The sequence below is a fragment of the Tiliqua scincoides genome, chromosome 1, assembly GCF_035046505.1.
Source record: "Tiliqua scincoides isolate rTilSci1 chromosome 1, rTilSci1.hap2, whole genome shotgun sequence".
Lineage (NCBI taxonomy): Eukaryota > Metazoa > Chordata > Lepidosauria > Squamata > Scincidae > Tiliqua > Tiliqua scincoides.
Genome location: NC_089821.1, coordinates 278,734,745 through 278,761,162, shown reverse-complemented (window position 1 = coordinate 278,761,162; position 26,418 = coordinate 278,734,745). Strand labels below are relative to the sequence as shown.

Genomic DNA, 26,418 nt, shown 5'->3' with positions numbered 1-26,418 from the left:
TCAGCTTGTTAGCCCCCATCCAGATCCTCACTGCCTCCAGTCAGTGCTCCCGGACCTCAACCGCCACCCTGGAGTCTGGAGGAAAGGAGAGATAGAGCTGGGTGTCATCAGCATATTGATGGCACCCCACTCCAAACCCCCGGATGACCTCTCCCAGTGGTTTCATATAGATGTTAAATAGATGGGGGACAGAACTGAACGCTGTGGCACCCTGCACCTCAAGGGCCAGGGTGTCGAACAGGCATCCCCCAGCACCACCAATTGGGACCAATCCTCCAAGTAGGAGCGGAACCACCGCAAAACAGTGCCTCCAACTCCCAGCTCGGCCAGTCAGCCCAGAAGGATACCATGGTCGATGGTATCGAAAGCCACTGAGAGGTCCAGCAGGATCAACAGGGACACACTTCCCCCCTGTCCAGTCCCTGGCGTAGGTCATCCACCAAGGCGACCAAGGCGGTTTCCGTCCCAAATACCGGCCTGAAACCAGTTTGAAAAGGATCCAGATAATCCGCTTCATCCAAGACCCTCTGGAGTTGAGACGCCACCACCCGCTCAGTTACCTTGCCCAGAAACAGGATGTTGGAGACTGGACGGTAGTTGTCTAATACAGTGGAATCCAGGGAGGGCCTCTTCAGGAGGGGGCGAACCACTGCCCGTTTCAAAGCGCATGGTAACGTACCCTCCATCAAGGAAGAGTTGACCACCCTCCCTGTCCACTCAACCAGTCCACCCCGGGCAGCTCTTATCAGCCAAGCTGGGCAAGGGTCAAGTAGGCAGGCAGATGGCCTCACACTCCAAAGGAGTCTGTCCACATCCTCGGGCTGTACAAGCTGAAAAGAACCCCACAACACCTGACAAGCAGTTGCCAAGGGGACATCGTCAGACATTGTCAATGTGGCATCCAAGTCATGACAAATATGATCAAATAGTGGTCAATGGGGCTTACTCTCAGGAAAGTGTGGGTAGAGTTGCAGCCTGTGAGCTCAAGCCTATGCATGTCTACTCAGAAGTAAGTCCCATAGTGGTCAATGGAGCTTACTCTGTAGCCTGCTTGCAGTAACCCCCCCCCCCAAAATAAAGAATCAGTGAGATTTCCAGCCCTCCCCAGTTCCCAGTTTAAAGTTCTTCTATTTCAGGCATATCAAGATAAAGACCCACCTGGCTTTACAAGTGCAAAATAGAAAACTTTCCCCTTACCAGTTCAAGCCTCTTTTTTTGTCCTTTTTAGGGCTGCCTTCTGGAGCATTTGTTGCACTCCAGCTTCATTGGATCAGGACCATTCTGGTGTCCTTACATTCCCCTTTGCCTGGCCTGACCACCAGCCAAGGCACGCCTGCCTACTCGCGAGTAAACGTGACTGTAAGGCTGCTTCGCTTTCCATAGGGCTCAATAGACTGCAGCTGGGAGGGAGGGAGGGACCTCCTTCTCCCTTTTGTGTTTTTGGGGACTGCATTCATTGGATCAGGATACTCTGAAGTCCTTGGAGTCCTCTCAGCCTGCTCAGACTAAGGCAGGTTCACCTACTTCTGAGTAAACGCGGCCACGTGGCTTGGTTTTGGGCTCAATAGGCTGGGTGGGTCCTCCTTCTTGGGTATTTTTTTATGGCTGCATTCATTGGATCAGGACCATTCTGGTGTTGTTGGATTCCTCTCACCCTGCCCTTTCTGATGGACTATGACAAGTACGCCTACTCATGAGTAAACGCGCAATACGGCTCACTTTCACTTTCCATAAGGGTTAAATTCATTTTTTCTTTCTGATTTTCGGCCATAACTTTTGAAAGAAAGGAGCTATTTTGATTCTGTTTTTTGCCTTGCACTCCGCTGGGAATTCCGCATCCAGCAGTGTATAGTATGATGGGGTAGCTCCTAAAGCCGTGATTTTAGTGTGTCACCCCCCAGGGCATGTCACCCCCCTGGCGTGTCACCCAGTGTGGCCCGCACCCCTCCAGCGACGCCACTGGTCATGCCAACAGTTTTTAAAAAAACTGTTCCTGATTTCTGTTTCAGGTTGTGCGCACTGAGAAGAACAGTTTGAACAATCGGTTTCTACCCTGGGATGAGATAGAGACAGAGGCCATTTTGTCTATTGATGATGATGCCCATCTGCGCCATGATGAGATTATGTTTGGATTCCGGTGAGTGAAACCTGTAGAATCCTCTTGTCATGCAGTAGACTACAATAAATCTAGTAATCCTTCCAGTTTTCTCTACAAATCCTGGCCTCCAGCTGTTGTTGTTTCCCTCCTACCTTTCACTGGTGGCTTTGTCAGTCAAGCCAAAGGTATGGTATATGGCTAGATACAGATGTGCCAAATGGGTCTTGTGATCCTTTCTTCTGTTTTCCTAATTCATAATGCAAGTTTTCCCATGTTTCTTTTTTCATTTGTAACTTGTGCATATCATTTAACCATTTTTTGATGATCATGAGGTTGGCCACTGTTGTTCCCATTTTACAAATATGGAAGGGACAGGACTGATTCCAAGAGCCAGAGGCTTGCCAAGGCAACTTAATAAGCTCCTGGAAGAAGTAGGATCCCATCTCCCAGATTCAAGCCTAACTCTAATACCTGAATGTTGCTCACTAACCTTTTATTCTGAGCAAGACAACTGGGGATTTTTGTTGAGAATGGAGGAAGGGGCGGTAGCCAGGAGGAATAAATGAAGGGCAAGAAGGGTGAAAATTAGGGGAATGCTAATCAGGGCGTCGATTAGCTTCTCATTTCAGTAGGCAGAGACTTTCACAGATGCTGCAACCAGCTTTTGGGCATAGCTAGACAACCATGAAAACCAGAAATTCTTTTTTTTAAAAAATGGAAGTGAATATAATCAGAAATAGTGTGTCTCTTGCCTTGCACCTCACCTCTGAGATTTTTTTCTCAAACACGCTAAATCATATTTTAATCTGTTTTTAACCATTGTAAGCCGCCCTGGGTCCCTTTGGGGAGAAGGGCGGGGTATAAATAAAATTATTATTATTATTATTATTGAGGTAAAAGGTAAAACAAAGAGCAGATCTTAACCACTGCAGCATGGTGGTTAGCCATGCTGACAGTATGGCACCTTCCTGTACTCTTAAACACCAGATGCTTGTGGGCAAACCAAAGGAAGGCTTTTGCCTCTGTGCTCGGCTGCATACTTGGGGACTTCCTGAAAGCATTTGGCTGTCCACTGAGAGAAGTAGAACTAGGTGCCTTAATGAGAAAAGTGGGATATTAAAAAAAAAAAAAGAAGATGTTGGACCAGATGAGCCTACCACGCTATGATCCAGCAGGGCTGTACTTGTGAGCATCTGGGGCAAAAGTGTGTTGCATTTCCCGTTCATAATTCACCACAGCCTGAATTGTCTCAAGCATTAGGTGGAATGTTTCAGCCTTTCTATGCTCACTAAAAAAGTCAACTGTTGTGAGCATCAAGTGTTAGATATAGGTATGATATGGCATTTGACCACACGAGTCTCTGTTTCCTTCTCTGCTCATACATTTTAGATTGTAAGATCTTTGGGAGTTGGGACTTGTCTGTTTTTTCTGTCCAATCTTTAAGACACCATATATATCAATGGCATGATGTGAATAAAAACACTTAATTTTGTTGCTCAGCATCCCACATAAGAAAACAAGAGGTGCTGTTGGCAGATTGCCCAAGCCTGGTGTGTGACTGGTGGTGCTCCCTAGTTGCAATAAGGGGAGAATTAGCTGCATTAAACCTTTACCATTTTGCTGTGTGTGTTCTCAATTCCCATCACACAGAGAAGTAAAATTGCAACACATGTTTTGTTGTTGATTTTTTTAGTATCATGCCCCTATTTATAGTGCTAGTAAAAAAGGGCTACTTTTTGCTGACATGGTGTCATGAGTCATGGGAGCATATTTCAGAGAGAAAAATAAATTTCAGTCCAACATACAAAGAATTTAAGAGAATAAAATTTCTTTTTAAAAAGACAAGAAGTTTCTCTATGCCCACATTTAGCCCCAGTTAGACAATTGTCTCAGGCTTAACTCGACACAGCAACTCATCCTCACAGTTGGAGGAGGTCATGAGACCTGCCAATCCACCTGACACTGCCCCTCAAGTCATCATTCTCATTTTCTCTTTTGGGATTCTTTCCCAGAAGAAGAAATAGGCATAATTTTGTTGCAGAGGACAGCTGAATTACTCCCCACTAATTTGGTTAGTGTCCCTAGAGAGTAATTTCACACAACCACTTTGAATCTGTTGCTGTTGAGACCAATATAATCCACTTTTCAACAGATTTTCAGAGCATAACAAACTACAGTCTGGACACTCATAAGAGCCTTTGTAAGGCAGACTCATTCAAAAACTGCTGGGGAAGTCAACTTATATTGGCTGCTCAATGAAAACATCCTTGTGAATTGGACCTTCAAGTCAGTAAATGGGTCAAGTAATTGAATTTATTTAAGGAAATGGGAGTTTATGTGACATTAGGAGTCAAGAGGAAGAAAATGTTCTTAGAAGTGGCAGAAATCCTTACATGTAACAATTCAAGCTTCTTTTTTACTACTAGATCATAAACTTGTTTGGATAGGAGAGTCCTGTGCTTACTTAAGTGCAAAAAAAAGTCCATTTTAAAATCCCATTTCTAAAAATGTGTTCTTCCTCGTGCCTTTATGGGCTCAGAAGGTCTGTGCAGGTAAACTCAGCAACCCACCTGTCCCTGGAAACTCTAGGGCAAAAGCAAATTCCCTTAGGCAAAGAAAATTTTTTTGAATATCTTGGCTCCATCTTTTGATTGACCAATCTCAGCCTTTCATGTAGACAGAGAAACAAACTCTCTCTTCACTTTGAGCCAATCTGTGCCCTTAGCAGACCAGATTTTTACTAGTTCATTAGAGATGATCATCCAAAATTGAGTTTAGCACTGTTCTTTTATGAGTAGGACTGCTCACATTTTTGTGGGGGTTGGGGAGTGAAGGGGGACAAAATCAACATTTTTAAATAGCTTTCCTTTTTTTGTCACTGCACCAGTTTCACAATGGTGGTACTCTTGGCAGCTGGGGAGGCAGCCATTTTTTCCCCCAGAAGTCCTTGGGAATGATGCCATGAGATGAGATGGGGTTATTCTGAGGGGGAAAACAGCAGCTTTCAGAAGGGCTACCAGAGCCACTCTCCCAATCACCAAAGCTAGCAGGGGCATTTCTGCTCAGCCTGGATTAGAATTGCTTTATACGCCCAAAGGGTAGTCTCTGAGGGTGTCAGACATTCCTTCTAAAGCAACTACAGGTCAGTTGCACTGCTTAGCATTACTTATTTTATAAGACAAAAGTGTGTGTGGGAGGAGAGGTTTTGGAAGCTGCTGGATGACAGGTCTTGATTCACAAATAGAATGAGAAGTGCATGCGCAAATGTTCAAGCCAATAGGACAATTGTGAGGAGTTATTAAGCCTCTGAAATGCAGAACTGGTCATATTAGTTGACTAGGCTTACCTGCCCACTGAAGTTCTTTTCACTCCTGCAGGGTCTGGAGAGAGGCCAGAGACCGCATTGTCGGATTCCCTGGACGGTACCATGCGTGGGACATCCCTCATCAGTCCTGGCTTTACAACTCCAATTACTCCTGTGAGCTGTCCATGGTGCTGACAGGGGCTGCCTTCTTTCACAAGGTAAAAGGGAATGGAATGAGAATGGCGCCTGTCCCTTGGAATGGTGCTGGACCTGGCCTCCCTCCCTCAGTGTAGCTTGAGTATTTTTGTAATATGAAAACTATCTGTTTAGCTCTTCCTTTTGGGGGATTTGCCAGATCTGGAAGCAAAATGCAGCATTCTGCAGGTTGATCTCTTAATCTCTAACTTGTGCAGGGAGCAACGTTGTGAGACTGAGCATGGCTAGTGCAGTTCTGGCATTTCTCCAGGCTGCTCATTTCTGTGTAAGTCGGAACATTCTGCCTTGCTCAATGTGAAGCAGAGTCGGCTACTTGTAACTTGTTTCTGCCTTTGAACAGAAAGCAAGATGTTCTGTTGTGGGTTCCAGAACTTGGATCCAGCTAGGACCAGTGCCAGCTGCTTTCTGAACCTGACATGAATACCAAAGCCTTAAAATCAGGTTCCAGAAATGACAGGCCCTGCAGGGCGTTAAAAGCTGCCTTTAATGTGCTGTTAAAAGCTGCCTTTAAACTGCCTTGGAACATGACCACTCTGGACAATTGGGGAACAGATAACAAGTAATTGACATGCATTCTGTTCCCTAGTTTCGAAAAATTCGCAGCCCAGATCCAATCTGGTCTTGCTGCTTCAGTGAGGTAGTTTGTCTAGAACAGTGGTTCTCGAACTTTTTGGGAGCTTTACTCCCAAAGTAAGTCTTTGTGGGGGAGGAGCGAGGGCAGCAACGCGTTCCCCAGGATTGCGTCGCTGGGAGAGTGAGGGGGGTGCTTTTGCTTATTGTTTGGGCAAGCAGCAGGAGGTGTGGGGAGCCCTGTGCAGCCCTCTGCAGGGCTCCCTGAGGCTTGGAATCTTCAGAAATTGCAATTGCAAGCCACCTCCTGGCTGTGTTCACAAACCAGAAGTGGCTTGCACTTGCTATTTCTGAAAATTCCAAACATTGGGGAGGGCTGTGTGGGGCTCCCCACATCTCCTGCTGCTTGCCCTAACACCTAGTAAGTAAAAGCATCCCCTTGCCCTCCTTAGCAACATGATCCTGGGGATTGCTTCACTGCCTACTTCTTCCCCTTAAAGAGATAGGGAAAGCATTACACGCACTGTTGGGTCACGAGCCACTAGGTTGAGAACCACTACTCTAGAATAAAAAAACTTAAGATGGGACAACTGAATACAACTTCCTTGGAACTAAATATAACATCAGAGGTAGTGGGAGGACCAAAGCTTGGTGGGAACAAATGCTCTGTTTGTGAGCTTCTGAAAGTGACTGGTTGATCACTAGTGGAAACAGGATTCTGAATAAGATGGACCTTTGGTCTGCTCTGACCAGGCAATTGTGTTTTTATGTTGGGTGGGGCACATGAGACTCTCATTCAAGCTTTCTCATAGTATGATTTTTAATGATAAATCGAAGAACGATTACTATTTTCATTTGGCATTTCTTGACCATTCTTTGACACTTTGCCCAACTTTCCACTTGCAGTACTATGCCTACCTGTATTCCTATGTGATGCCACAGGCCATCCGCGACATGGTAGACGAATACATCAACTGTGAGGATATTGCCATGAACTTCCTTGTCTCTCATATCACCAGGAAGCCACCCATCAAGGTAAGTGCCTGATAGAATATCTGGAGATTTGTTGGGACCCAGTCATATCCAACTTTCCAGCACTGCTGCAGCCACAATGCAGCTCCAAGATAAGGGAACAAACATTCCCTTACCTTGAGGAGGTCTCTGTGATTGTCCCCACCACCGCAGAATGCAGCAAATGCCCCGTTGGCACGTCTGCATCAGCACTGGGAAGTTGGATAGGTTTGGGCCCTTAGTCCAGAACCAAGACAAACCAAATCTGACAAACCAAACCTGTGTAGCACTGAGAGAAGGACACCTGAAGCAAGCAGATCACTTGGACTTCAAAAAGTAAATAAATGCAACCTCGCTGTGTACAAAACTACAACTTGATCTTACTGAACTTTTCATTTTGTCCCTTCCCCAAGGCTTGGCAGTGACGCTCTATAGCAACAATTTCTAACCTTTTTCATCTTATGGCACATAGACAAGGCACTAAAACTATCAAGGCACACCATCAGTTTTTTGACAGTTGAGGAAGCATGCCACACTGACAGCAGGGGCTCACATCCCCAGTGGCCTTACTAACAAATGATCTTCCCCCAAACTCCCAATGCACACCTACAGACCATTCGTGGCACCCCAGTGTGCCATGGCACAGTGGTTGAAAATGGCTGTACTAAAACCAGAAACCTGTAGGTAGAAGACTCACCGGGAGACCTGTTCCGTTTTGTTATATAAAATGTTTTGTTAAATGGTGACTATCTTTGTCACATTTTGATTCATTCTTATGTGATAGAACTGCAGGCTGCATACAGGGTGTGCGTGTGTGAAGCAGTATCCCAGGCATTTTCCCATCCAGACATTGGCCAGGTTTGGATCTGTTTAGCTTCAGCGAAGTTTCTAAATGGTGTCTCTCCAGACCATGCCCAAAGTGTTTAGATACTTCAGCAGATGCAAAATGTGGTTGCCAGGTTGTTACTCCTCTAATTTGCACAGGTTGCTTGTTTGTTTACAGACTAAATTCAAGATGTTGATTTTAGCTACTAAAGCCTTAAATGCCCCGAGACTTGAGCAGTGTTCCTCTAAGTGTCCATGGCTCTCTCCTCCTGCGGTGTAATGTGGGAGGCTGAACTACTCATCAGGGAGTCTCCAGTTTGCATCATGTCTATGAATGTGCCAAATGGTCTAGGCAAGCCCTTCTCTGTCACAAAACTCCCCATCTGCAGTATGGGGATAATACTTAGCTGCCTTGCAGGGTTGTTGTAATAACAGTGAAATAACGTACAGAAAGCACATTGAAAAGTGTTATACAAATTATTACTATTATTTTTATTTGCCATTGTTAACAAAACACAAGAACCTGGAGAAAGAACAAATTTGTGCAAAATGAGCAACTGGTTCAATTTCTGTAACATGTCTGGATAATTGAATTTGTGCTTCCTTGGAATATTATTTGGGCTGAGGTGGAGCTTGAGGAGAGTACAAGGTATCCACAACCCTTGGTGTGTGGGTCAGAAGCACTGCAGTCTGACATCAGCAGAAGTCTCCAGGGCCCTTTTAATTCTGCATTTTGTTGTTAGCTGACATTTCTCTAGGGCAAAGTCTACAGCAAGTCTAGGTAATTGCTTTGACCTTTTGACTCCACTCTGCCGACAGAGTAGGGGAAGAGGCATGTAGCTGAAACTGGGCCTGCTACACCATTAATGCCAGGCTTTCTATCTCTCTTCATTAAAAATGAGTTGGTGTGGGCAAGGGAAATTGCTTGTTAAAGGGAAGGTGATCTCTTGGCTTTCCTAGAGGCACCATCAGAGATCCACAGGGGGTAGATGTCTCTGGTAACTTCCTCTTGTTTTTTCCTGGCCCCTTCCTGGCAGCAATGTATGGGGGGAGGTGACCATGCACATTTCTGGGGAAGGATTCAAGAATTTCTTACAAGAAGGATGACCCCCCCCCCCAGTATCAACATGGGAATGAGCGCACTGATAGGGAGAGCCCAGTCAAAAACACACATGGGGCAGAGAGAACAGGGTGTGAGTATGTTAGCCAAGTAGGCAAAGCCAGGGCTTGTCAGACCTCGGCAGTGGCCTGTGCTCAGTTGTTGGGTCCTTCAACCAAGGGCATGATCCAGACAGGGCCAGAGCAAGCAGATCAGGCTTGGAGGGGCAAGAGGTTCCCATTGGCCCTTTTGTCTTGTGCATCACCTTTTCAGAAAAGCGAGGCAAGATACCAGGCATCTGCTGCAGTTCTGTGTGGTGACTTGCTTGAAGTGATGGGCCAGCACTGAGACCGAGGTTTTATAGGCCTAGGTGAGCTGGGATAGAATTGTGAGATCAGCTGACCATTACTGCAGCCTATGGGGTGTCCTTGGGTTGAAATGCTTAGCTGCATTTTCAAGGAAATGGCTTCTTCCTTACCTTGGCCAGAATTCAGAGATTCTTCTCTGCTGATCCACTTATCTGCTCTCTTATCCGCAGGTGACTTCTCGCTGGACTTTCCGCTGCCCTGGCTGTCCTCAGGCCCTTTCTCATGATGACTCTCACTTCCATGAGCGACACAAGTGCATCAACTTCTTTGTCAAGGTTTATGGCTACATGCCCTTGCTGTATACCCAGTTCCGTGTGGATTCTGTCCTCTTCAAGACCCGGCTTCCCCACGACAAGACAAAGTGTTTCAAGTTCATCTAGTGGGAAGTGTTCGGCTGTGGACCTGCAACTGGGCCACCTGGGGGTCAAGGAAGGAGGTCTCTCTGTAAGGCTCAGAGAGGAAGAAACCTCCCTGCCACCCTGGGTTGAAAGCCCCTTTCAGTTTTAACTCTGGAACACACAATCATGGATTCCACATATGTGCAAGCCCCACAGGAACTGTATGACTTGGGGCCCCATTTAAAGACTGCTTGGAGTTGGTTACTGAGGGAAAAAAAGGTTACTGAGACTTTGGTTAGTCCCCCAGCTAGTGAGTGGATTAGCCAAGGGCAAGACTGGGGTTTTAAAAATATGAATTATTATTTAAAATGGAAATGTTTTAGATATGCCTTGTGAGGCTTTCTATTTTTTTCTTTTGGGGCACAGGGAAGAGATTATTTCATTTTTATTTTGTTCCCAGCCTCTATGCCTCTTAGGGGGAAGCAGACAGTTGGAAGGCCTCTCATTCCATGAAGACCTGGAGTGCCCTTGGGAAGGGTGGGGAAAGCCCTCGGTCATCTTGTGGCCTGATATGCTCTGTTTCAAGATTTTCCTGGGGCCTCCTGGAAGAGAGGTTGGATCCCTTCCATAGGAGAAGCTCCATGTCTCTTTTCCTCTGTGGCTGCCAAGGGGAGAACGGCTGCTGCTGAGCTTTCACCCCCTCCCCCTCACGTGGCAACACAAAGTCCGAACCTTGTTCTGTATGCCTGCTGATGGGTCATGCTGAAGCACCATATTCTGTCTAGTTCCTTTTCAGTGGTGCTTTCACAGCTGCTCCTGCTTCCCTGGAACAACAGACAGATGGAACGCTGTTTTTCTGCCCGTCTCTCCCATGCACTGGCCCTTCTTTTCCTGCCACATACTATTCTTAAACTCCACCCCTTTGAAAGGCTGGGCTTAAAGGTCTTAATTTAAGCACTACCTAATGCAATGCAAAAAGCTGCAGTATTGGGTGTGAAGGCAGCGCTGCTGTTATGAGACTGTGCTCTTTTGTCTTTTTAGAGGAGGTTTGCTGCAGGTGTTTGTGTGGTGTTGGTTTTTAAACCTTTTTTTGATTCGGCCTTAGTGACTGTGTCACTGCTTCCTCACTCACTTTTGCTCTCTTTCCCCACTCCATTCCCAGCCATCCACGAGGCTGACAGCAGCAGTCACCTTAACGAGGAGATTGGCAGGGACTGCCCACCGGTGTCCATTCATTCACCTCCACTGCGGCTTCGCCTCCACCCACTCTCTGGACTGAAGAAGGAAGAGGGGATGGAGAAGAAGTATGGAGGAGAGAAGAATGGTGGGTTAGAGTGTCTGTGACAGACACTCTAGCCCTCCACTTTCCTCTTCTCCATGCTTCCTTTTCCAGTCCAGAGAGTATGAGGAGCAGAGGCTGGTACATCAGATGGTAAGGGGGAGGGCAACATTTGGCATCCCACCTCTGAGACCAGATGGTCTTGGGCCAGATGGACATGCTCGAATGTGCACAAACATGCTCAGCCCCCCTAAAGGCTTTGGAAAGATAGAAATTGAGGCTTTCTGCTGATTGGCTGATGTCTTCCTCTTTTGCTCCAGCTTTTCTTAATAATTTCTAGGAATGAAGGAAAAATATGCCTGTTTGCTTTTCATCCTTGAAGGTAGAGGCCCCACTTGCAATTCCTGAAATCAGTCCTTTCCACCAAGGGGAGGATTCCAGCTCCTCATGACTACTCAGCTTGTACCGTTTTATACTGCCATACACTGTGCTGGGATGCCATTCAATGAAAGAGCGGTTCTTTTTACCAAACAGAGCACTAACAACCCCAAGATCCATCTTTCACTTATTTTTTCTCTGCACATCTGATTGCTGCTACTTACGAATGTTTGCAAACATCTTCACTTTTTAGAATAGTCTTCAAGAATTGCCATTTGCAACCATCTGCACAAAAGAGTATTTCCTTCACAGGCATTGACCTCATAACTTCATAGTTCCATGTTTCCCAAGGATGTGCTGGTGTTCAGGCTGTACAGCAGCAAGGATTTGCACTGGGTAAAAATAAGAGCTCCGAACACTGCTCTCTTAGCTGGTCACATAGATGGGATCCCTTTTCCTTCAGAAATGTGCCTCACCCCAGAGGAATGATCACACTTTTGAGTTGCTAGTTCTGTTGCTGTGCAAACCCAGGGCACAAGGTTTGGCAGCCTCATCACCGTCCTTTTGTGTAACATTTCTTGAACAGGTGCATGTGTGCATTGCCCCACTACCTGTGCAAGGTTTATAACGAAGACTTTTTCTTTGAAAACATTTTCTGGTCTAGTGCTGCATGGATTACCTCTAGCCGATGGTCATTTTGGGAAAATGGCAATATCTTCTCTTTCAAGCTGAGCATAGGCCACTGGCCTTCACCAGCACATTTAGAACTCTGCTATGTGTCAAGTTAGACCCTAGAAAATCCACCCTAAAATAAACGTGTTTATCAGTCCAATACCACAGCAGTGCTGCTTCCTCCTCCTCTGCTGTGCTGGCTGCAGCTCATTCAAGTTGTGCTCCTGATAGGTATAGTTTGCAGGGCAATAATGCACTTCGTTGGCTGTAGTGGGTAAAAGGCTCGCTAACTTCCACTGCCATAGTTGGTGCCGGGAGTTCCGGATTGTAGGCATAATGTATGACTGAAACACACAGATGCTCATGGTTTTTCAAATGGTAACAGCTCTTTTATAAATATGCATGTATGCCTGAGCACAAACACACTCTTGGTGGGGTTAGATATCTGGGGTTGTTTTACTCAACATCTGAATCATACGGTCAGCCCCCCCATTGTGATTTTTAATTTGTTCATGTGCACATGGAGTCTTACTATGCCATACTCTGCACCTCAGGTTGATCTCGGTGCTATAGAAAATAGCCTGCTGAAAATTGGGCCCATCTGTGAAGCTGGTTTTCACCTGGTTCTCCCTAACAATTGTCACAAGATGGGCATTTTGAATCTTAATTGGTTCAACCCTTGAGGCAAACGAGTCCGCTTTATCAGCTCTTGAAATTACATTCCACCTGAAACCCTGCCTTGTTCTTTTTTCTCTGCCAAAATGGTTTCCCTTTTTCTTTCTAGGAAATTATGAGTGGAAGCAGAGGCTTAGTCCAGAGGGTAACCTTCCGTGTTCCAAAGCATTCTGGAGTGCCAGTGATGGTGTGTGGCTCCATCCTTTTCTCGGCCCCCTTCATGATACATTGCTGGCCCTCTGTTCCCTGCCACTATGGATGTGTGTTAAAGGCTCTGTGAGCGTTACATTTAAATGGTAGTTTCAAAACAATGGGAGGGAGGGATTTAAGACCCTGACACGAGCACAATATTCATATGTTGATTTTGTAAAAGGATAAAATAAACTCAGAGTTAAACTTGGAAGTGTATGAAATGGTTTGTGGCTTGGGATGGAAATAACATCTTCATAGATATGAGCAAGATGGGTTAGTGTAGATAAAAGATGTTATGTCATATATACTGCAATGTCAAGTCAGTGCCACTTAATTCAAAATTAGCCCCAGGCATGCAGGGACCACTGCAATTCTCGCCATGTATCTCATCTGTGGGACTGCATAGATGTTAATAGTATTAAATTAGTGTGCTCGATTGTACATTATTTACAGAATATTTAACGAAATGGGATGAAACTGAAAGTCACAACCAGAGATACTCCCCATGGCCCCACAATCATCATATCCGAACATGGCCAAAAGCAACAAACTTGCTGTGAATATTTTCCATTTTTGGATTGGATCCTCATGGACCAGAATCAAGTCTTGTATTTTTGTTGGATGCACCTGCACAGATTGGATGCTAAATTCAAAACTGTTTGTCAATCTCTTGCTAGAAAGCTTGGCCCCTCCTATTTAGACCATACGACCAGCATTTGTATCTAGTGTTCTAGTGCAGCATTTCTCAGAGTGTTCACCTAGGAGCCCTGGGGCTCCATGAGCACCCCATTAGGGCCACCAGCTGTTTGGTGCTGCACCACTCTACACATGTGCCAGTGGGGCTCCCCAGGACTCCATACATGTGCTAGCAGGGCTCCTTGAGACTCCATTTAGGAGTTGAAAGAGTTCCAGAGATTGAAAAGAAATAATACATAGACATCATGGCTAGTTGTCATTGATAAGTAGTTCAGCAGGCTGGTTGCCCATGAATTTGTCCAGTGCCCTTTTAAAGCTGTTGGCCATCACATCTTGGGCAATGAATCCCACAGCTTAGTCACCATAGCCACTCAAGTGTAAGTCGATCTCACAGATAAGTTGAGGGCAGGTTTTGAACCAAAAATCATTGAATTGTTTATGACCCTCAGATAAGTGAGGAGTGAATTAAACTTAGTGGGGTGTCTGACTATAATTTTGTTTGATTTTACCTGAGGCCAGGTCCTGAAAAAATATTCTACCAGTAATTGTTACCTAAGATACATTTTTATTCATTTACTTTTTAAATTCTGGTCTTCACAACCTTTTTGTAAACATTATCAGAGTAAGTGCACTTTAAAAACATACCAGTAGAACCATTAATCAAATCCTTCTTTAAGGTGTCAAACATTTGCAAAATGGAAGGAGGGTGCAGAAGGGTCAGGTGCGATTCTGCCAAAGGGAAGGAGACTTGCTTGATTTAAATGGAAACCTTGAGCCTTGGCTTAACATTTTCTCAAGAGGAGTGAAGGGTTAATTTAGGCTACAGTTGCCATAGAGCAGGGGTGTCCAAACATTTTGGCAGGAGGGCCACATCATCTCTCTGACACTGTGTGGGGGGGGGGCCAGAAAAAAAGAATTAATTTACATTTAAAATTTGAATAAATTTACATAAATGTATTTATTAGAGATGGAACTTATATGAATGAATGAAAGTCTTGCAGTACCTCAAGGTCTCTAAAAGGCCTTGCACAATGCAAGGCTAGCCTTTTCTTCTCTGCCACTGCTGCATCACAGATGTGAAACAGCAAGTAGCGGAGGGAGCCCTTGTCCCACTGCTCAGATGAGAAGTCAAACAGTCGTCCTTGTGCTGAGAGCAGTTGCATCGGGCCAGCATGGATTCCATCAAGTCTCTGGAGGACCAGAGGCTCATTGGAGACTGGGGGCTCCCTGAGGGCCTGATTGGGAGCCCCCGAGGGCCGCCAGTGGCCCCTGGGCCGGGGTTTGGGCACCCCTGCCATAGAGCATCTCCTGGTGCCTAAATAGCCCTGACCCCTGAGTGACCCACAGATAAGGTGAGGAGACGATTCACACGATTTATTGGCAGAAATTTCTCCTCTTATGGGAAAGTATCTATGGTACCTACTATGTGAAGAAGCACCTCCTTCTGTCTGTCCTAAATTTCCCAGCAATTCAGCCTGTTGGCTGATCTCCAGTTCTACCACTGTAAGAGAGAGAGAGAGAGAGAGAGAGAGAGAGAGAGAACTGTCCACCCCTTCTGTGCCCCAAGCGTTATTTTGGGACATCTGAGTCATTTTCTCCTTTAATTACCATTTTTCCAAGGAAAAAAATCCCAAATGCTGTAACCTTTCCTTATAAGGTCATTTTGGTTGTCCCCATTTGCACCTTTTAAATTTCTACAATGTTCTGGAGGTGTGGCAATTGGAATCTTGTGCAGTATTCCAGTGTGGCCACACCATTGATTTATATACAGGTATTTATTGTCTTATTCTTAATCTTTTCCTCATGGCTCTCAGCATGACATTCTGCCTTCTTCACAGCCACTGCACACATAGTTGAGCTATCCACCATGACCCCCTGTGGCTGTCACAAACAGCTCAGACTCCATCAGTGTCTATGTGAAGGTGAGATTTTTTGCCTCTGTGCATCACTTTATGCCTTTTGACAATGAACTATTTGCCATTTGGTTGCCCAGTTACCTACTCTGGAGAGGTTCTTTTGAAGCCCTTCACAATTTGCTCTGGTTTTTACTACCCTGAATGGTTTGCTATCATCTGCAAAAGTGCAAACATATCTATCAAGTCTAGGTGGAAGGACATTAGGCTTGTGGCTACTGCAAAAGCCTTGTGGAAAAAGCAATGAAAAATTGGCTGAATAAAGGCTCTCTGATGGGAATAAGCATTAAATCCTAGTAACACACAAACTACAGGAAAAGTAGCCATTGGCAATTCAGGCTCAAATAGTTGAAAATTTGGTAGGTTCCCCAGATATTGGCAGAGAGAACCTGAAGGGGATTGCAGAACACACTGCCAGGCAGTATGTTTTGTAAGATGTTTCTTTTCTTCCCCCCCCCCTCCCTATCTTTCTGCTTACAAGTGAATTGTCCAGAGGTGTTCAGGGAAGAGAGAGGTATTAAGTGGCCACTAAGCCAGATTCTTAGATACCTCCTAGATAAATTGTTCAATGGTTCATCAGATATTCTGTTAGAAAGTCTAACACATTCAGGGTGGGACCTGTAACATCTCTGATGGCTGCTAAACAACCCACAGAGATGGGTGAGAGAGTACAGCACACCCAGAAAGAAAGCCCAACAAGTAACATATACAATGAGGCAGAGACACCATGTGGGTTGAAACTAACAGGTGTAATTTCCCACCAAATAAGCCTACACTGAGACATGCAAGATGCTGTTTTGAGAGACTGGCAGGGGAGGTGTTGGGTTTTAATGAACATGACACCTCTTGGGCTAAACTGACAGACTTAAAAATCCTGTCAAAGTCTGTCCTTGGGGCAGGCTGTATAGGAGGAGAAAAAAAAGACTGGACAAGAGAAGAGACTAGAGCTGAAGGTGGTAAAATGAGCTTCAATGGGAAAGAAATTCAGTCTGAGACAATTGTGGGGGATCTTTCACATAGCTGTTGACATGAGATACATCACAGCCTGTACAACCATCATTTGGCTGTTTGGAAGATAAAGGTATAAGGGATATACATTGCTCATGCAGAAGGTGAAGTAGAAACTCTCTATCTGGAATTCCTACTCAAACAAATTGAAAAGTTGAACGAACAGCCCCCATCATTGATTTTGCTGAGAAAGGCAGAGTATAAATTTTTAAAAGAAATATACTTTTTGGTTCCCACTATCTGCTGCTTTCCCTGGTGATTGACTGGGGACTTTGGAAGGCCAAGTGTATCCTTGAGGCAGAGTCAGGCCTGGTTTGTAGTTGGATGGGAGACCGCTTGGGAATACCGGGTGCTGTAGGCTTATACCATAGTCTTTCGAGACTGAAGGTTGTCAACCAGTCCACCTGGCCCAGGGCTAAGTATTCAGTCTGGTGTCTGTTCTTCAAGGTCTCAGGACCCTGTCTAATCCAGCTTCCTGTATCTCACCGCAGTCCACCAGATGCCTCAGAGAGCACACACAAGACCACAAGATAGATACTTGCATCTCGTTGCCACCTTCCTGTATCTAGCCTTCTATTTACGCTTACACCCCCCAGCGAAGACACTAGATTGCAATTGAGTTTAACTTGTAATTAAACACTGACCAATTTTTAATGCATGAAACCTACTGACTATACCTTCCCTCCCTCATCAGTCTGAGGTAGGCAAAAAAACTGCCATCCACAGAGATTGGAGATGAGCCCCAAATAAATTCCTTCTTTTGCAGGGAAGGAGCAAAAGTAGAATATTCACTCCAGAGCCATTGTCATTGTCTTCACTTATTCTATTCACAGAAGTTAAAGGGAAGTTTCAGCTCCCTCAATGTGCACTTGACTGACATAATCTGCAAACTGTGTTCAACAGATGGCAAGTCAAGCCCCCCCCCCCCACTTGACTGTTCTTTAAATGTTTGATTTGACTCAAAATCTTTCTAGATTGCTTGCAAAAAATTTTTTGACTTGCCAGCTAGATGAAGCACTTAACTCTCTGGCTGGTATTTCTTAGTGGCTGTAACAGCCATGAGGAGAGCCAGTGCATTAACAACAGTTATGCTGTGACCTAACTTATCTACTCGTCTACCAAGATAAAGGGCTCATATGACCTTTAACTGAAGTTTCTTCACAAGTGATAGCTAGCTTTTGATATGAACCAAACTGTTACATGGTCAGTGTTCTTTGTAGGTGTTTTCAAACAAGACAGGAGTGAGAGATGCCCAAATTCAAGGGTTGTTCACACTGTGCCAGAGTAGACCATCCAGGGGTGCGGTTCTGCTTCAGTTGTTTATAATAATAATAACTAGGTATTTATATACCAGGTCATTAGATTACTCCTCTGACTTTATTCAAGGCAGTTTACATAGGCAGGTGTTTCTAAATCCCTCAAGGGGATTTTTACAATCATAGAGGTTCTGTCTTTCAAGAACCAACAACATTTCAGAATGGATCTTCCTGGTTTGGTCTCACTTCTGGCCTCCAGTTCTCCCACGCAGGCTGGCAAGTAGCTCCATCTCTCACATGGAGGGCAGCCAAGATGCTTCTTGCTCACACCAAGAGCAGGTGGAATCACTCAGCTGGGCTTGTCAGCTGCTTCAAAAGTTCAGGGAGCTGCTGGTGTCCTTGAACTGGTGACCTTCTGATGTTATCTGTGGGCTAACAGAGGCTCTATCCTCTAGACCAGACCTCCTGCCCCTTGTTTATCCTTGTTGCTAAGACCTAGAATAGTGTTCTTCAGCCTTGGAGTCGGGACCCCAATGGGGTCGCAAAGCCTCCATTGTGGGGTTGCAGCAATGTATGAGAATGAAAAAGGTTGAAGATCACTAGACTAGAGCACCACCAGTTTAAGGGGGAGGCATTTAGCGTTCCCCTTCAGGTTACCAAGCGACCGTGTCCTAGTCCTGCTCAGGATCGTAGCAATTGTGCTAAAATAGCTTTCAGCAGTGCCAGGCTTCATCATGGTAACTTTTTCTGTTCTCTCTAATAAGTATATTTGGTTACTGTGAATAGTGCTGGGAGGGCATTATGAGGGCAAGGAGTGGGCAGTGATGGGGTATGTATAAAAGGTTGAAGATCACTGACCTAGTGTATTTGTACATATACTGTATAGCATTTTCAAGGGAGGAACAGCACTTGGATGAAACGTTGGCAATAAATTAGCTTTCTGAAGGAAGTTGGTGCTTTAATCTGCAAGTTAATATTATCAGGTAATGGAAAATTTGACACTGGAGTGGATATTTTTCTGTCAAAGTAAATTCAGTCAAGTGGTGCTTGAGCTATGCAGGCTGAGATAACAGTGGTTTGCAATAGCATTATATCTTTTTAGCAAATTATATATCAGTTCTGACTAGTTTGTGCTTTCAGATAAATGCCAGATATTTATATCTCCAAAGAACTGATCTGGTTGGGGGTTTTCTGTGCAGTCAAAGGAACTGAATGAGAGTTATTCATTCTCTCCTACAACAGCACAGGTGAAAACAGCTGAGGCTAGGCCACGCTCTGAAGCCAGTTGTTGAGAACCCATTTGTTCTAGTTTATTTTTATTTGCAGACTTCTTGCCGCCTTCTTGATTTAGGTCCCCAAAGTTGTAAACCACTTTTTTCCATTATGCCAGTTTTGTTATCAGCCAAATTCTCTTCAAAATGGCAAACTTTTGTAACTTGTTCTGTTTTAGAAAGAAAAAAGTCCCATTTCCACAGTGCTATTATATACCAACAAAACAGCTGGTAGCCTGAGAATTCACAATTGGAGGTTATACTGCCAGGATTTTCAGTTTCAACAACTAGTGCTACTTATTCAGCAGGTTACTCCTGAAGATTGGCCTTAAAGAAAACAAGTGCCTTACTTGAGGCAGCCTTGAAAAGAATATTATATCTACTTAGAACACCAGTAAGGTTTGATATAATACCTAATCCTTTTTCAAGACCTGCGCTGCGTATGCGGTTGGAATGGCACCCAAATTGCAGCTGTGTACATTGCCCCTACTGCCTTTCTTAGCACACCCATTACTTTTTGAGCAAACAAAGATAGCACAATTTAGAGGTAGACACAAATATTGATTATTTCTGTTAAGGCACTTGTATAAGATTAGAGGTCCATTATCTAGCCTCCTGTTGAAAGCCAAGCTTTCAACTGTAACAGTTTCCAACTACTGCAAATAAAACATTTAGCCTCTATGTTTGTCGTTAAAAGCACAAGCTCTCTGGTCCCAGATCCATGTTTGTGTCCATGCTCATTAAACCACCAGATCTTTAAGGGATTGCCTTAAAGTTGCTAGTATCCTCTCTATATAAAGAACATACTGACTTTCGAGGAATGTGGGAGAAAGGCTTAAATGTTGGCTCAACCAACTTTCCCGCATTGACATAGCTGTGCAAATGGGGCAGATGCTGCATCCTGCAGTTGGGTAGCAGTCACAGAGACCTCCTCAAGGTAAGGGAATGTTTGTGCCCTTACCTTGGAACTGCATTGCTCTTACCCTGGTGGTGGAAAGTTGGTTAGGATTGTGCCCGAAGGGCAAGGAATATGCACTTGGGAACAATTCAATTCCATTGCCACCTCAATAAAACACACACAATTTAGCCCACAGATGGTATCTCTGCCCACATAAACTAAGCTAAATGTGTAACAATTGTACCACCCTCCCTGTGCTGGAGAGGGCCTAGACCAGTGTCAAACTGTGGTTTGGAACCCACTAGGTGGGTCGCAAGCCAATTTTAGGTGGATCCCCATTCATTTCAATACTTTATTTTTAAGACTTGATGCTACTATGGTATGTGACTGCATTTGGGGAAATGTTCCAGATCTCTTCTTTTAACAGGCTATTGTGTATATGATAGTAAATGGGGCTTACTCCTGGGTAGATTTGCAGCCTAAAAATTTTCCTGCTTAATGATGTCACTTCCGGCCATGATTATCACTTCTGGTTGGTCATGACAGATTCTCATTCTAAAAAGTGGGTCCCGGTGCTATAAGTGTGAGAACCACGGGCTTAGACAGAGGACCGTATTATCTATAGGGCAGGGATGCAAAAGGATTACAGAGTTCTAGATGAAAGTTTTCAGAGAAACCTTAGCAATTATGTAGATGTACACCCAAACCCTTCTCTTGCCTTTTTGTTAATATCTGAAAACAAGTAACCACATGCCATAAAGGTGCAGCTATTTATCTTTTTTTAATTAATGGTGACTTGATTAGAAATTGCCCTGCCCTGGTTGATCAATTATCAATAGACTCTTAGTATGCAACATGGCACATGGCTTAAAGCAGAGAAACAGACACACAAATGACATCTGTTCCAAGACAAGGCCGAGGCAGACATATTTTTAATACTTGGTATCCCTTTATTAAATTTGCTAAATAGGAACGCGAACACTCAGTGTTCAACATCCCAAGCTTGCGCTTAAGGCTGAAGACTATAATCTGAAAATTGCCCCCTTTTCTGCCCTTGTCCTATGACACCGCTTGTGTCTCTAACTGTACTGCAGGTGGGTCCCCCTTTAACTCTCCATGTTGGGTGAAGATTTTGTTGTGCTGTGTTTTGTATGCTACTGTCATAAATTTACTCATTCGTGATTTCATATAGTTCCACAGTAGTTTGGATTTGAAAAAATCAATAAACAACATCAACAAGCAAGAGAGACATTCATCCCATTCCTAGCTCATGGAAGACACAGTTTGGAAGAGGCCAAGTCCCAGCAGCAAAATGTCACAGGCTCAGGGCCAGCAGGGTGAGCAAAAACACACCTTTTTACATCTGGAATGAGAATCTGAAAATTGGAGCATCTCTCCCCAAAGAAGTGAGTACAGAAAGTGACTGCAAAGGAAACCATTCTGCTCCCTCCTACCTCTGTGCAAATGCTACGCAAGACATTTAACAAATTCATTGCCAGCTCTTGCTGTGGCCCCAGTGGGATATTTGTGCCTTATTTCAGACATCAGATTTTGCGTGCTGTTCTCTGCAAGGAACCGCTCTGGCCTCTTGCTGTTCCAATTTGTTTGCATCTGTGTTATTTCAATTTAGCATAAATGTGATGGACACGGAACCTGCGCTGCCCACGACTGTCAGGAATAATAGCTGTACTCCTCACGCCCCATGAAGCAAGTGCCAGGCCTGGCTCCAAGCACTCCAACCTCTGCTCCTCTGGGGCGTGTGGCACTGCAAGGTTTTCCAACTGTGCCTAGTCCGTGCTCCTGCCACTGGAGGTACGAGCCCTCAGAATATCTCTCTGGTGACAACAGTACCAAGAAGCAACTAATGACCTAAGATCCTGACTGCCCTAGATGACCCACCTCTTGTCCCCCAGTAAAGGTCCTTTCTTTGGGATGCACAATGTCCCAAGTCAGGCAGAAAGATGCTTCACCGTCTCTTTTCCTCCCCCTCCTTCCCAGCTGTGCCAGTTGGACCAAGGGCCTGATGCAATACTCTGGCTTAGCACACATGAAACTAACCTCCCCCCCTCCCCCCAAACAACAAACTGGTTTGTCAGTTAGGAGCTGGTGTTGGTTGTAGCTAAGAGGCTGAGCTACAACGGTGGAAAGCACCAGGCTGAATGCTGCCTCTGCCACCAGGAAGACACCAGATTGACCTTTGACAAGCTTCTGTGCCTCAGCCCCCTCCTCCTGTTGTTATATGGGGCCTACTTTACAGGCTATTGGAAGGCGAACTGAATCTATTCCAGACATCCCAATCATCCTGTCAGACGACCCTTTCAAATTTAAAAGACTGCAATTCCTGCTCAGTGTATGCTTTGCAATGACTATGTCTCAGGGACACTCCTGAAAACAGGTTGGCATCGATGGAAGGCAAGATTGCCTCTCTCAAGGGCAATTTTATGTAGTGTATTCATGAAGTACCAGCCATGTAGCCACCCTAGTTTTTAAAACTTAGATGTAGGACTGTCAACAAGATAGAAAGTTGTCACTTTTTTAATCCATTCGAAGAATGATTACTTCAGCTAGTACAACACAAATGGAACGTATTACTATAAAATCACTTTCCTGCACAGCCACTGTGCTACAGGAGGGTTTAGACGGGTAGCCCAATCCTGAGCTGCCCTGAGCTGCAGGACCCAGCAGCTTTGCGGAGGGCTCCCGCCGAATCCCGCGCCTCCTGCACTACCTCGGGAGGCTCCTCAGGAGAAGGGGACATTTGTCCCCTTCCCCTGAGTAAGGGAAGCAGCCCTGCAATGGGGCTACTCACTTTAGTGGCGACTATTTGGTCGCCACTAAAGTGAAGGCGCTAGTGTAGGGCAAGCAGCCCTGCCTGTGCACCTTGGATCCTGTGGAGCTCAGCTCCGCAGATCCGCCTCCCCCATGCTCCTGGCCACGCCTCCCCCTCCCCAGATTGCCTCCCCCCACGCCCCCATCTCCCATGCCGCAGCCCGGTGGTCACGGAGACGACCGAGCCACGGAACCTGGGCGCCCGCCGCGTGCTCGCTCAGCACTGGGCTAGCTCCAGTGGGAGCCCGGCGGAAAGCCCCACAAACGTGCCTTATGGCACATTTGCGACTGTGGTCCTCATCATGGAGGCGCAGCGCGGACCACAGGATCGGGCTCTCAGAGACTAGACTGCCAGTCCGAAGTCCTGGGTTCAAATTCACCTCTGCCATGAATCTGCTAGTCCCAATCTTAGTATCAGGCTTTTCTCCTCCCCCCCATCTTGTTTGCAGTATGTGGAAAATGCATACAGGGTTATTGCAAGGAGTCCAATACGCTAAAACATGATAAATGCTTTGAATGTGAACTTTCAGATATTATTTGGAGGGCAGCTTTGAATGGTATCCACATGCTAAAACACCCAACTCTTGGATGCCTCCTAATTCCACTTGAGCAAGTCTCTTGCCTCTGAAATAACTATGTTAAAACTTGGAATGATAGAGAATTTTTTTCATTGCTCTGCAGATAATAATGAATGGTTTCTAAGTGGAAAGGAGATGCTGAAAATGAAAGTAATCAATTACTGAAGAACCCAAACTTCTGCAGACGTCCAGTGAAAAATTGCCACTGCCTTGACAGAAACTCACTATGAATTATAGCCTAGGAATTGTAAATATTAAAAGCACCCAGAGGGAAATGAGAGGTTATTAGGCAGGCAATTAATAAAAGACCCTGACAGATGTCACCATTTCATTGGCAAGGTACATCTGCATGACTGGAAAGGCAGATATGTCCAGCTCCAGGAGGCTGGGGGGGCCCAAGAGGAGCAATTCACTGTCCTTGGATTTTTTTTTCCTTTATTCCCACATTCTTTTTTGGTCCTAGAGGATTCATTTGTACAGTTGCATTAAAGGAGCAGTAGACACTAAAGCATAAATCAAGCCAGATTATTTGTGAGCAGCTTCAAGAAAAGTTGATGTGGTCACGGCAAGGTACTCCAGTTGATGTGGGAAGGGGGCAAGCTGGTGCACCCCCCCCAATACCTTTGCTCACAGAGAGGCCCCTCCATTTCAAACTCTGAATTGAAAAGAGTCATTTTCTGCACAATATCCATCTTCAGGCATTGAAGAGATCATGCCGGAGAAGTTAGTGTTAACCTTCTCCAGACAAAAATTCTGGAAGTTGAATCCTAGTCAGGGAGATGAACCAGGACAGGGATGGCACCTGCTCTCCCTGGCATGTGCTGGATTTATTGCTGAAAATGGCTGTTGGGCAGATTGGCAGACTGAGGAAGGCAGGTGTCATTTCAATGATTTCTATTTTGCTTTCCCTCTTAAGAAAAGCACAAAGCAACAAACAAGAACAGTCACACACCATATTAAAAAAATGTTAACTATACAAAGAATACAAATGGCAGATTCATCTGTGATCAGTAGTGATAAGATGAGATACCATTAAAAAAAGCGAACATCTGCAACTGTCATTTGAAAAGAGTGAAGGAAGGAACCTAACATATGTCTTGGGGAAGAGAGCAAGTCCTCTGAACCCACCCTAGTGGCTTGGACAGGTTCAGCTGGGAGCGGGTGGTCTTTCCGATAACCTTGAGCCCAGCTGTTTGAGGGTTGTAAAGACCAAAGCTGGTACTTTGAACTGAGCCTGAAGTGAACAGTATTGTAAATGTATTTGGTATAATAGAAGTGTAACATGGGCTGTTTGTCTGGTCTCCCCACCAGCACTCTGCACAAACTGCAGCTTCCAAACTGTCTTCAAGGGCAGTCCCACATAGAGCACATTGCAATAATCAAGCCTGGGTATAACAAGAGCTGGATCACTAAGGTCAAATTAAAACTGCATCAAATGTATCTCTTTCTCTCTTTAATCTTTCTCTCGATACCAAGCTAAACAAACACATCGGTAAAGCAGCTACCACGTTTTCCAGACTCACAAAGAGAGTCTGGTCCAACAAGAAGCTGACGGAACATACCAAGATCCAGGTCTACAGAGCTTGCGTCCTGAGTACACTTCTGTACTGCAGCGAGTCATGGACTCTTCACTCACAACAGGAGAGGAAACTGAACGCATTCCACATGCGCTGCCTCCGACGCATCCTCGGCATCACCTGGCAGGACAAAGTTCCAAACAACACAGTCCTGGAACGAGCTGGAATCCCTAGCATGTATGCACTGCTGAAACAGAGACGCCTGCGTTGGCTTGGCCATGTTGTGAGAATGGATGATGGCCGGATCCCAAAGGATCTCCTCTATGGAGAACTCGTGCAAGGAAAGCACCCTACAGGTAGACCACAGCTGCGATACAAGGACATCTGCAAGAGGGATCTGAAGGCCTTAGGAGTGGACCTCAACAGGTGGGAAACCCTGGCCTCTGAGCGGCCCGCTTGGAGGCAGGCTGTGCAGCATGGCCTTTCCCAGTTTGAAGAGACACTTGGCCAACAGTCTGAGGCAAAGAGGCAAAGAAGGAAGGCCCATAGCCAGGGAGACAGACCAGGGACAGACTGCACTTGCTCCCAGTGTGGAAGGGATTGTCACTCCCGAATTGGCCTTTTCAGCCACACTAGACGCTGTGCCAGAACCACCATCCAGAGCGCAATACCATAGTCTTCCGAGACTGAAGGTTGCCAACGTACAAATGTATCTGTATGTGTTGGGCATCTGAGTCCAAAGGCATAACTGGCCATGTATTCTGAGGTACATTTTAATGCTTGCCCTGCTGTCTGGATTCTACAAGTGATATGCATGTAGCACCCGGCCCCCATGCACTGCAAGCCGTGTGTGAACTGGGGCAAAAGTGTCTTTAAGTAATTTCTGCCCAACGTTGCTTATATGCAACAGGGATCAAATGTGTACACCTGCGGGCTGGGCAAAAATGGGTTAATACTGGATAATCTACAGGTTGGGTAAGCTTCATGGAACAAAGAAATAAACACTTAGCTGGTAGCAAATTTATAGCCATGTCAGTCTTATGCACATATAGTCAGCTCTTACAAGAAATGTATTTTTCACCACATTGCCAGGCAATTCCATACTGAAGTTGGGGAGTCAGGGACAGCCCAGTTCCCTCCTTATTTCCAACCCTTCTGTGAATTATGCCTCTGACAGAGCAGGTTGGAAATTCAAATAAATGAATTTTAACAGCTGAAAGTAATTTTAAAACAAAAGTACATTAGATATTCTGGTTGGTTGGTTGGCAACCTTCAGTCTCAAAAGACTATGGTATAAGCCTACAGCACCCGGTATTCCCAGATATTCATTCTGCCCATAATTCCACTCCTTCACTCAGTGCTTCACATCTGCAAAGCAGATTCCAGCCCCTGTCTAATCCTCATACCACAGAGCTAAACATAAGAGC

At 45.3% G+C, this 26,418-nt stretch overlaps 1 protein-coding gene across 6 annotated transcripts in view; it reads left to right on the top strand.

Moving 5' to 3' along the window:
* EXTL3 (exostosin like glycosyltransferase 3) overlaps nt 1-13,236 on the top strand; it is a 157,088-nt gene extending 143,852 nt beyond the window's left edge. For all 6 annotated transcript variants that reach the window (XM_066626592.1, XM_066626600.1, XM_066626560.1 and 3 more), the window contains 4 exons: nt 2,010-2,137; nt 5,476-5,620; nt 7,095-7,223; nt 9,662-13,236. In XM_066626592.1, coding sequence (XP_066482689.1) covers nt 2,010-2,137; nt 5,476-5,620; nt 7,095-7,223; nt 9,662-9,871 — 612 coding nt within the window. In that variant the 3' untranslated portion in view covers nt 9,872-13,236. The remainder of the gene's footprint in view (nt 1-2,009; nt 2,138-5,475; nt 5,621-7,094; nt 7,224-9,661) is intronic.
* The last annotated feature ends 13,182 nt before the right edge of the window (nt 13,237-26,418 follow it).